Raw genomic sequence first — 10,911 nt, 5'->3', positions numbered from 1 at the left:
ACATGTTTCGTGAGCATCAAGACAATATCAGAATACAATCTCATAATCATACCTTGATTGAATACATCAAACTCAATTGCCATTTCAACATGCCTACTCGCGTCGAATTCCCCAGCAAAGGAATCACCCTGGTCGCCGACCTCTATCTCCCACTTCATCAGACGCTAAAAGCATCCGATAAAGCTCGCATCGCAGAGGCCAAAGGCGAACCTGGCGCGATGCAACCACGTATGCCTGACAGCGTCGACAAAGTCCCAGATACTGTCCCGATTCCTGTGAAAGAAGGATGTGAGTACTATCGGACCCCACGAGGCCAGCATCCCCGATCCATTAACAGCTGGCCTGTCCGAGTGCCGAACTATTCACCCTATACATTCATCGATCTCATTTCTCCGCGTCCTCTATTGATGATTGCGGGAAGTGAAGCAGATACTCGCTTTTTTAGCGAAGAGGCTATTGCGCGTGCCAAAGATCCCAAGAAATAGTATTTGCTAGAAGGGAAGAATCATGTTTCTTTGTATGATGATCTGTCTGGGCATCTTCCGAAGCTGGTTGACCTTTTTGTCAATTCGTTGTGTTAATGGGCTTATGTGTGTAAGGTATACAAGGAAGCGATAGTGTCTACATTACGTATTGATTATCCCATGAAGTTTATGTCTATCACCACACAAATCAAATATTCCATCGAAAGATATAAGATAAATTATATATCTTCTAGTTTGGATATAGTTACAATGGAGCCGAATGGCAGCTTTGCGGAATCCAGTCCTCTCCCTCCTATCAATCCCTCCAAGTTCTATACAGCTTTCCTCCCTCGAGGCCTTAAACTGCTGAGACGAATTGCACCTCATCTTAACCCAAATGTGCTGCAGATCAGCTCACAATATATTTTGAAACCCAGCGATTCATCACAAGCTCTCGAAGAAGCACATACGATAGATTTCGTTTCGAAGCACACCACCGTTCCTGTCCCAGGGATTATCACCGCGTTTCAGGCCAAGAATGGAGAAAGCTTTCTATTGATGAAAAGATGCCCAGGAATTCCTCTTGGGGAGTTTTTCTTTGATCTTACCTACGAAGAAAAGCAGAATGTGGTACATCAACTGCGATGCTACATGGAACAACTCCGCGCTTTGGATCCTCCACAGCCTGGGAAAATAGGAAGCACGCTGTATAGGCCTCTGAATGATTTCCGCATTGCCAATACGCCTCAAGGACCGTTCGACAGCGTGGAAGATTTCCACGATTTCTTGCGACATGGTGGCCAATATCCCACTGGAAATCGAGAGTTGGATGCATTAATTGTCGCCCAGGATAGCAGAGACTATGACATCAATTTCACACATGGTGATTTCGGGCTGCGCCATGTCTTCTACCATGGCGGGAAGATAACAGGCATCATCGACTGGGAGTTTGCCGGTTGGTTTCCTGATTATTGGGAGTATGCAATGGCTGGTTATTCAGTTTGGAGTTTTGTGAGTATTGAAGACTATCTTCATATGATCATGGATCCTTTTCCAGATGAGTTGCAGATGGAGCGGTTGAGATGGGTTCTTTTCGCCATTGTTTGATCATTTCTATTTAATTTTCTGTCTTTGATATTTCCTTAGTCCATGTAGAGTAATTGAATACTATTAATCATCATCAATATCAATATCACCGCAAAGAAATCGTCTTCATTCCAGGCTATAGAAAGCGATTAGTCATGTCGGACGTTAGGGCACGGCTAGTCCTGATACGGCTAGCGCCACAAATCACCCACAAGCGGAGACGGCATTTTCTTAAGGCGGGCAGCGAGTAGCCCGTCTTTTTTTTCTCGACCTCGACCCGATATTCAGCGTAGAGCCACACCATAAGGATTACAAGTTCTTTTGGAAGACTGTCGCCATCATGTCGAAGATCACAGTCGGTATGCTTTCCTGATATTTCGATATTGTGTTTATTCCTGCGACTAATGTCTCTGTTACAGCCGGAGTGCGCCAGAATGTCGAGCAGCTGCTCAACTACTCTCAGAATGAGAAGAAGAGAAACTTCCTCGAGACCGTCGAGCTTCAGATCGGTCTGAAGAACTACGACCCCCAGCGTGACAAGCGTTTCTCCGGAACCATCAAGCTGCCCTCCGTTCCCCGCCCCAACATGAGCATCTGGTGCGTTATCCCGATACCGATTCCGATCAGACTTGGTGGAAGAAAACAAGGATGAAGGAATCAAAGAGACGAAAAAAGGCGACAAATTGCTGACGGTTGGATTATTACAGTGTTCTTGGTGACCAGCACGATCTTGACCGTGCCAAGCACCACGGTGTTGATGCCATGTCCGCTGATGACCTGAAGAAGCTCAACAAGAACAAGAAGCTCATCAAGAAGCTTGCTCGCAAGTACGATGCCTTCCTTGCTTCCGAGGCTCTCATCAAGCAGATTCCCCGTCTCTTGGGTCCCGGTCTTTCCAAGGGTATGTTTATATCACCTGTGGCGCAATCGCCAATCCTATTGCGAAACGTTTTTTTGAGATACTAACATCTACTTTACAGCTGGTAAATTCCCTACCCCCGTCTCTCACGCCGAGGACATGGCCAACAAGGTCACCGATGTCAAGTCCACCATTAAGTTCCAGCTTAAGAAGGTTCTCTGCCTTGGTGTTGCCGTCGGCAACGTTGGCATGACCCAGGACGACTTGGTCGCTAACATCATGTTGGCCATCAACTACCTCGTCTCCCTCCTGAAGAAGGGCTGGCAGAACGTTGGCAGCCTTGTCATCAAGGCTACCATGTCTCCCCCCAAGCGTCTCTACTAGAGAGTGTACGCTGGGATGCTGGGTTGCATTAGGAGCTTAGGAGTGGGAATGTATATGCCATAGTTACGGAAATATGAACCTCACGACTTTGTTCCTACTTTTTTTGCATTGTATGATTTTTAAAAAGTAGCCCAGGTATCGGTCGTAGTTTGGCTTATGCCGTTGTATACATCTTCAAACTAACCTAAAGTACAATAAACGTGAGGATATCTACGCATTATACATACAGTCCGCTGCAGTAACTGGAATCATTCCATCCCGTGCATCAAATCCGTCTTGTCCAAAATCATCCCCCTCATACCGATAAACTCCCGTAGACTCTCCCATTCTTCGCCTTCCTCTTCGCCTCTCATATAAATGTCCTTGAATCCCCAGGCGACCGCCACCTTGTCCATAGCAGCACGCTCCTCTTCCCGCAACCATCGGTGTCGCAATGGGATACCGGGCTGCCATACAACCCGATCCATCTGATCGTTGGCAGTGGTGATGGCGAGAATGCCAACCGATGACGTACCACCCACATACGCAAGGGTTGCGGCAAATGCGATTGCAGTCGCTGTGCTCGGATCCATCGTATTTTGCAAAGACGAGGCCCAGGACGCAACAGCGTAGCATGCAGCCGGTGCAGCCGCTAGACCGCCAAGTGGGACACCGGCCTTTTTGAAGATCTTCGCGCGGTGGAATGCCGGCGCACAGAACGTGTTGTCAATAATGGCTAACACTAGTGGAAGGTTCTTTTGCTCTATGGCGACGTCAAGGGCCTTGTTGGCCAATTCAGAAGGAACAGCGCTGTTGATATCCTTGGGGTTGGCCTTGTGATACTTGACTGGCGAGCTGTTCTCTTCTGGGACCGGCTTGTGAGCGTACATATGGAAGATCTCGGGAAAGAGTTCGGCCCTCTTCAGCAATGTCTGAATATTGGTATAGCAAGCCAGTGCATCGGGGGATATAAACACCTTCTCATCCTTCAAGATGTCATCGACAATTTGGGAAAGTGAATTGACTAGCTTCGGTTGAGGATTGCCGGTGGATTTGGACTGCTTTTTGGTCGTTGTTGCGCTCTTTTCCTCCAGATCCAGCAAGGATGAGACTGCACTACCCTCTCCCCGTGTTGTCGACACGCCTTCCCCTTGATCTTGCTCCCGTGCCATGATAACTTCCGCAATTTCCTGGCATTTCTGTAGCAAATGTACAACTGTCTCGTCGGAGGGTACAGAAACTGAATTTCGAAGCTCAGCGGATGCGTCCGCGAGTTGTCGCAACGCTGATTCTGGGTCCAGAGGGGCGGGATTTTGGGGTGAATTCGATTCGAAGCGCCTGGGTACAAACTGAAGAGGAGCTAACGACGTTCTCAATGCCCGCTTTGGTCGCAATTGCTCAAAATGGGTGCCGCGATTGAGCCCACTAACGGAAGCATACTGCCGGACGAAGGGGGTGCGACGAGGCGCAGGGGATGGAGAAAACTGGCAAAAATGGCAGACCAGCCCTTGAGGCTTGGAGGCTCTCTGGCCTCTCAAAGCAATTCCCTTCATAATTGCGAAAGACCTTGCTGAACAGGAGTTGTGTATCGCCCCAATGCGTCGATAACTATTTCCAAAAGGAAGACTTGGGAAAAGGCGGAGACGCCGCTTAGTTATTTACTGCCGGCAGCACCGCCACTGCTCCGTTGCTCGTTGCCTGAACCCCCAACTATCGCCCTGACGTCTTCTCCCCTATACCTCCCACCCATGTCAGATTGGCTTTTTCACAATTCTCTTTCTTGTCTTATCCTCACTTCTTGTATAACATCGCCAGAGTCCTACTTTAAAGAGCATGCCGCCTCCACCTCCACCTCCCCCGCCGCCCGGCGGGATTGGAGGCCCTCCTCCCCCTCCCCCTCCAGCAAGCCTGCCTGCTAGACCCTCGAAAGGAGAGGTGAAAGACCGGGTATGTTCCCAGATATGATAGGAATAAATATGAAATTTCTAGGCTTTGAAACATGAAAGATTCAACACTAATGTCTTTACAGGGCGCACTTCTATCAGATATCAATAAAGGCACTCGCTTGAAGAAGGCCGTTACCAATGACAGATCGGCACCGGTACTCTCAAAAGAAGGAAATAAATCAAGTGGTCCTGTTGCAGGCGCACCACCTGTTCCTACGATGGCTAGACCAACAGGACTTGCGCCACCGGTTCCTTCGGGACAAGCAGCGAACAGACTACGAAGCAACAGTGGAGGAGGCTCGGGGGCTGATAGTGCAGCAAGTGCTCCGGCGGCCCCGCAACTAGGTGGTCTTTTTGCAGGAGGAATGCCTAAACTGCGCAGTCGTGGTGGCGTTGATACTGGAGCCAATCGAGATTCCTCGTATCGATCAGAATCGGAGGCTAGTACTCCTGTCGCAGCTGCGCCGAAACCTCCAGGGGTTCGTCCACCTCCACGGCCACCCTCTACAGATCCTCCAGCAAACCCGTTAGTCGCCAATCTTCGAAAACCACCCCCGCGACCAGCTTCAAGACCGTCATCGTCTGCATCTTCCGCCCCGCCTCCGCGCGCACCTCCTCCGTTGCCTGGATCTTCAAAACCTCCACCCCCTCCAGTGTCATCCAGGAAGCCCTCTGCTCCAGCCCCGCCGCCTCCGCCTTCCGCCAGCCCAGCTGCGCCTCCTCCACCTCCACCTTCAGTTTCCGCTCCTCGACCTCCTCCCCCCGCCCCTGCGCGATCAACCCCTCCACCCCCTCCTGCGGCATCTGCACCGCAACCTCCCAATGGAGTAGGGGCCGCCTCGATAGCAGTGCAAGCTGCTAGAAATGCACTTGGACAGAATAACCAGACACCGTCGGCTCCCCCGCCGCCTCCGCCCGCTGCATCAGCTCCCTCAGCACCACCACCGCCACCTCCAGTCTCTCCACCTGCGGCTCCTGCTCCTCAGGCCGCCCCAACACCTCCACGTCCAAGCCCATATGATCATCACCCAGATCGTTCTACGCTGGATCCGAGCTCTTACACCCTCAGTAACGGCGGGCCGTCACCGGGATCAAGCCCTCGGAGTCCAGGTATGGGTGCGGCACAAGTAAATGATAGCCGGTTCAAGTTCCAAAACGAATCACTACTTCCCAAGCCACGGCCGTTCGTGGGAGGTGTCAAGAGATACCGTGCTGGTCGAGGCAGCAGCGTGCCCTTGGACTTGAGTTCCTTGGGCGGTTAGCTGATGGTGACAGGAGCAAGCCGGTGGGTTGTCATGTCTATTCATCTTGGTAGTTTCAATATTGTTTATAGCATGTCAATCCACTTTCAAATGAGAACTTTGTGTTCTATATGTATTAATTCCCGAGCAAGTTTACATTTATTCTAATTCACATTTGGTGACACTATCCTTTCTCATTAAACGTTATCATCTAGTAGGAATGTAATATTCTTATATCAATCACTAGCTTAATAGTATCGAAGCGACATTGCTCAGGTGTATGGACAAGCTCCCATGCACGTGACTGAGGTAATCGGAGGTCGGGTTTATCCTCCAGCGCAAAGTATCAAAGTGGGGAGACGGACAAGCAACGACATCTGCGCAACAAAAGCCTTTTAATCTCATGTGTTATGACAAGCGATCCGGGCGCTTCTAAACCATTATAAACCACTATTCTTTCCTGGACAGTGCTGCTATAATACAGCTTAGCGGAGAGCCAACCACGCGTTGAAGGTCCTAACAACACCACCGACATCACCCGGAACCAAAACACCGAGCAACAATCCCATCCTAGCACGATAATTTTCCCGCCATACAACTCGATATTTGTGCATATACAGTTTATTTGAGCGTTCTTGAAACGAATTGATACCCCCAAGAGCATTCGACGCATTGCATAGAATAGCGAATTCCGCGGGCAATTCTTCTTGCACTTTATTTCCACGTTGCGGGGAAGCAGCGAGGAGGGCTCAAAGCTCTCTTACACCATAGGCTTAGAGCTATTGTTGGTTCTGGATATTAAATTGGGCATATCTACCTCTCTTGCGCTTAACCTCGGACGGTTCCGCAGCCCCTCGCCATGTCTCTTCACTCGTACATAAATAGTAAGTACTTGATGTTGGCAATTGAAGCTTTCTTGCAGAAGAGTGCTTGGTACTTATTGAACTTGGGCTAATTGGTATATTCTTCGTGGAACAGAAAAGGTCTTAATTCTGACCGTCGACGGCCGGACTTTAGTCGGGACGCTTTTATCGACAGACCAGCTGACAAACTTGGTTCTGCTTAACACTATTGAACGGATAATCCGAACCCCAGACGACGACGAGCCGAGCTCAGAGATCGAACATGGGTTATATCTGATTCGAGGAGATAATGTGGTGGTGTGCGGGGAGGTAGACGAGGGCATTGATGCCGATATCGACTGGACAAAGGTAAAAGGAGAGGTGGTCAAGGGAACGAAGAACGCATGAGGAGAATCACACACACAAAGTCCGACACAGCGCTTGCCAAAAAATCGATGTACACGAATCAGTTATGACTCTCTGGCTACCCTCGACTCCTCTCTTTTCTTTAGTGCATGCGGAGAGCGAAAATCGTTCCATCCGATAATCATTTCCGCATGAATGAACGGACATCATTGGTGGATTCTACGACTGCTGTCAAAGGCGTCTGCTATCTATCACCTTTGAATCGAACATCAAGCTTCTGGGACGGCAATTCTTGGGGGAGAAAACGAGAACAAAAAGAAAATGGAAAGGGGAGAACGTGCCCAGTGGCTGGGCATTGCAGATATTTCTTATAGGGGAGTGATGTTCTCTACTGTTTTCCATCGCGACGAGGGTGGTTAAAAAAAAAAAAAAAGGACTAAGTGATCTCTTTGCATCTAAGGGAGTGGCATTGACCCTGATGTCTATTTCTTTTTCGTTTTCTTTTTTTTTTTTTTCTCTGTTGGATTGGGGTATAGTTCTTTTATTAGCATTGCAGCTGGTTTCTTGTGAAATCTAATCTAATGATCTAGTTATGCACTCCCTGTAAGGTCCAATACTCAGATCTATTATGAGTGGCTCATCCCTTCTCCCTACCATGTCTTGCATTGGCTTTTTGTGCTCTATTCTTGGATAAGGCTTTAAGGGGATCGATCCACTGCCCTGTGGAATGGGGCTATTTATGTGATTTACAGGGTCGACCCAGGACGATGGATTTGATACTGTTATTCCAGCCCCTGGAAGTAAGGATTACATATAGTCAGACACATATAGTTTGTTCCTTGGGTTGACTCCTATTATATATTATCCATCAGAAACAACGGCTCGACTCTGGAGGTTTCGAGAAGAAAAGAAAGGGCGATGGAAAGAAGAATGACTGGTCGAGTGGCAGTGCTCGGATTTATCGTCTCATGGAGTGTTCCCACGTGCATTGTCCATTCCAAATCACTGGGCTGAAGATTGAAGATTGAGATAGATCGATCATATGGCCAAAGCTTTGAAATGGATGGCAATGCTACATGGCACGACGACATGAATCGCAAACAGGGCAATAATGAGCAATAATGGTGGAAACAAGCAAGGCTGGTATTGATTGGCCGCTTGCGGATGTTCGAGTCTGTTACATCCGCGCTGTTCCTGAATCGCAGCGGTGCCATGGACCAGACAGCTTCATTTAAAAGAGCGTCGACAGATAGATTAATCGTAGATTAGTTGGTGTACCATTTCTATGTATATGGGAATGATGCTGCCTGCTATCTGACCGCATTGCGAACACAATCCAACATCTTCTCGCATGGCGAGTGGCTGTTTATAGTCGCCCAGCCGCATGATGATGCCCAATCTGCATAATATCCATGCATGGCCAGCGCTGACGTTCAACACGCCTTGCTTTTCCCCAGACTGTGTGGTCTTATTTAACCACTTCCACTTCCACTTCCTGCTTAGATTGCTGCGATAATATTATTTCATCCTACACGGCTTCCCGTCTCCATCTGACAGCCTCTTCACCCTGAAACAGCAAATCCGCCTGCCGATCCAGCAGATCGAATTCTCCGACCGTTTGATAAATACTGATTCCCCTGGCCCGTCACGGCGTTACCCCGTAAGTTACCACCCGCTCTGCTCCCCACCCGTCACCGCCGCCCCTGACTTTCTCTTCTTCTCCCGTCATCATCACTCCTCTTTTTCCTTCTTCCTCCATCCCCTCTCGCTGGGTGTCTGTTTTTTGCATTTGGTGGTTTAAACCGTTTGTTCAGCCTGTCGTGTTCTCTCTGTCTCCTTGCGCCACGACCACGTCAATTCCTCTGTCGTGGTTCTCGCCTTCTTATCCGCCTGCGCTTAACAAGGTCGCTGGGCGACCTCCCAATTCCTTTTCCTCTTATCCTAACCCTCCTCTCAGGACGCCCTTCATGTTATCGTCATCCTCTCTGCAGATATCGAGTTCTATCTTTCTATGCCCGTGGGCCAATCTGATCTCGTGAAGGAAGAAATAAAATAAAAGGATCTAGCTCCTCCCCGCGGATCGTTACATACATATCGTATCTGCCTAATCCACCCTGTCGTCACCCGTCCGCCCACCTAGGGTTCGACCATGTGGCTCTACCGAGGCGTCCAGTCCGCCGTCTTTTACTATGCTACCTGTACGCCGTGTGCCAATTCTTTAGACCGACGAAAACGCAAGAAGGATGCTGCCCGATCGCAGCGAGAGAAGGAGAAGACCGATGCTATCGTTTCCGATCAACCCAGACCTTTCCCCCAACCGACTCCGTTCAGTACAAACCAAGGATGGAGGGAGGAGATTGCTCTAGGTCCCGGCCCCCCCGCGAGAAGAGGTGGTAACCGTCACAACCGTCGCCCGGAAAGTTGGGATACGGATGGTTATGATGCGGACTCCGACTTGAGAAGCGGCGGCGGCGGTCGTTCGGGGAAGAAGAAGGATAAAGGCTCCAGTCTCAAGCACCCCCTCAGCGATCGATGGAGTCGTATGCGGTATCAGCGCGAGGATGAACCATTATGGGGGGAAGACGTGGAAGTGAAAGGGTCTTCTATCGGGCTCTCTGGTCGGGGTAAGGCGGAATCGGATGAACCCAGCAAATACTACATCGCTCGCGTGCCACCCGTCAACGACCTTCACCCTCCTATTGTCAGTGGGCCCAAGAGCAGGGCTGAGACGAGGTGGATGCTGCAACCTCCGCCAAGCGCCAAGGTCATGGCTGGAAAACAACGGTTCGACAGTAGTAACCGCACCAATGATCGATTAGATCAGGATAAGAATGCGGTTGATCCGGAGCGGAGTTCATCACCATTCTCTGCGACTGGTCAAAAGTCACCACCTTCATCCTCTCAGAACCCTGAAAAGAGAACTCTTAAACCTTCTCCTATCACAGTACCTCCCGAATTTCGTGCCCAAAAAGCGTCCGCACCCGAGAGCACCACCGGTCAAAACATTCGTCAGCCGTCTTCGACGGCGCTGACCCATGGCCGTGATGAATCGAACTTTGTCATATCACACCCTATAACCTCGCGACCCGGCTCCCCTTCTACGATCTCCACCACCGACTCTGAAACTTCTCCTAGTGTATGGCAGTGCCCTGTAACACCCGCATCGCGGCCTGGGTCAAAAGCCACAGATGACAAGTTATGCCGTCAGCCGCTATCACAGGTTTTACCTACTGTACAGCGGGGCAGCAAGGATGTCCATATGTTGCAATTGGAAATAAACGATGATACCCATGATGAGGTCGGATTTGGCCAGTTGGAACCATATCGACCCTATCGTTGGAGTATGGACATATAACAACGTGCAGTTTGCTGCTTGAACTTACATAAAACCCTCTTTTCCATTTTCTTTTTATGTTGCTCATAATTCTTGGGTCGTCATTCTGGCTCTGGACTCGCAATTTGGATCTTTCAGGCGTTGGAAGCAGAATAAAAAACAGCGATCGTCGTTCACCCATCTATCTCTATCGGGAAGATACACACAAAAGCCACCCCGGGCCGTTCAAAAAGCGTCATCCATTGGCAGGACCAACAAATGACACATATCCGTGGGAACACCCGGAAGGCTTGCTTTGGCCCTGATTTACAACCTATCCGCATCTGCACAGAATCTTCACCCGACTACTATCTTTACCTTGTCAGATTTCCTTTTTTTTTTTTTTTTATTATCCTTTGCAACTCAACTAT

At 49.5% G+C, this 10,911-nt stretch overlaps 6 protein-coding genes across 6 annotated transcripts; 5 read left to right on the top strand and 1 right to left on the bottom strand.

Annotated features, from left to right (window-relative positions):
- Positions 1–89: 89 nt before the first annotated feature.
- On the top strand, positions 90–485 carry ASPWEDRAFT_172142 (uncharacterized protein; the record flags this gene model as incomplete). Its single annotated transcript, XM_040830896.1, has 1 exon — positions 90–485. One exon carries the CDS (start codon positions 90–92, stop codon positions 483–485), a length of 396 nt encoding a protein of 131 aa, XP_040689004.1.
- Positions 486–734: 249 nt separating this feature from the next.
- Positions 735–1,571, top strand: ASPWEDRAFT_183404 (uncharacterized protein; the record flags this gene model as incomplete). The annotated part of the gene is made up of 1 exon (XM_040831978.1): positions 735–1,571. One exon carries the CDS (start codon positions 735–737, stop codon positions 1,569–1,571), a length of 837 nt encoding a protein of 278 aa, XP_040689003.1.
- A 319-nt stretch (positions 1,572–1,890) lies between these two features.
- On the top strand, positions 1,891–2,793 carry ASPWEDRAFT_51421 (60S ribosomal protein uL1; the record flags this gene model as incomplete). Its single annotated transcript, XM_040837585.1, has 4 exons — positions 1,891–1,909; positions 1,970–2,147; positions 2,258–2,451; positions 2,531–2,793. 4 exons carry the CDS (start codon positions 1,891–1,893, stop codon positions 2,791–2,793), a joined length of 654 nt encoding a protein of 217 aa, XP_040689002.1.
- Positions 2,794–3,041: 248 nt separating this feature from the next.
- ASPWEDRAFT_68693 (uncharacterized protein) lies at positions 3,042–4,720 on the bottom strand (the record flags this gene model as incomplete). Its single annotated transcript, XM_040838982.1, has 2 exons — positions 4,435–4,720; positions 3,042–4,342 (listed from the first exon to the last, which is right to left on the bottom strand). The coding sequence occupies exons 1-2, from the start codon at positions 4,520–4,522 to the stop codon at positions 3,042–3,044; spliced, it is 1,389 nt and encodes a 462-aa protein (XP_040689001.1). The 5' UTR covers positions 4,523–4,720.
- On the top strand, positions 4,487–6,086 carry ASPWEDRAFT_40534 (putative proline-rich, actin-associated protein Vrp1). The gene is made up of 2 exons (XM_040835339.1): positions 4,487–4,719; positions 4,802–6,086. Exon 2 carries the CDS (start codon positions 4,937–4,939, stop codon positions 5,978–5,980), a length of 1,044 nt encoding a protein of 347 aa, XP_040689000.1. The 5' UTR covers positions 4,487–4,719; positions 4,802–4,936; the 3' UTR covers positions 5,981–6,086.
- Positions 6,087–9,316: 3,230 nt separating this feature from the next.
- ASPWEDRAFT_172137 (uncharacterized protein) lies at positions 9,317–10,522 on the top strand (the record flags this gene model as incomplete). The annotated part of the gene is made up of 1 exon (XM_040830895.1): positions 9,317–10,522. The coding sequence occupies one exon, from the start codon at positions 9,317–9,319 to the stop codon at positions 10,520–10,522; it is 1,206 nt and encodes a 401-aa protein (XP_040688999.1).
- Positions 10,523–10,911: the final 389 nt, after the last annotated feature.

This window comes from Aspergillus wentii (assembly GCF_001890725.1).
Source record: "Aspergillus wentii DTO 134E9 unplaced genomic scaffold ASPWEscaffold_4, whole genome shotgun sequence".
Lineage (NCBI taxonomy): Eukaryota > Fungi > Ascomycota > Eurotiomycetes > Eurotiales > Aspergillaceae > Aspergillus > Aspergillus wentii.
The sequence above is the reverse complement of the archived record's forward strand: the minus strand, read 5'-3'. Positions and strand labels throughout refer to the sequence as shown.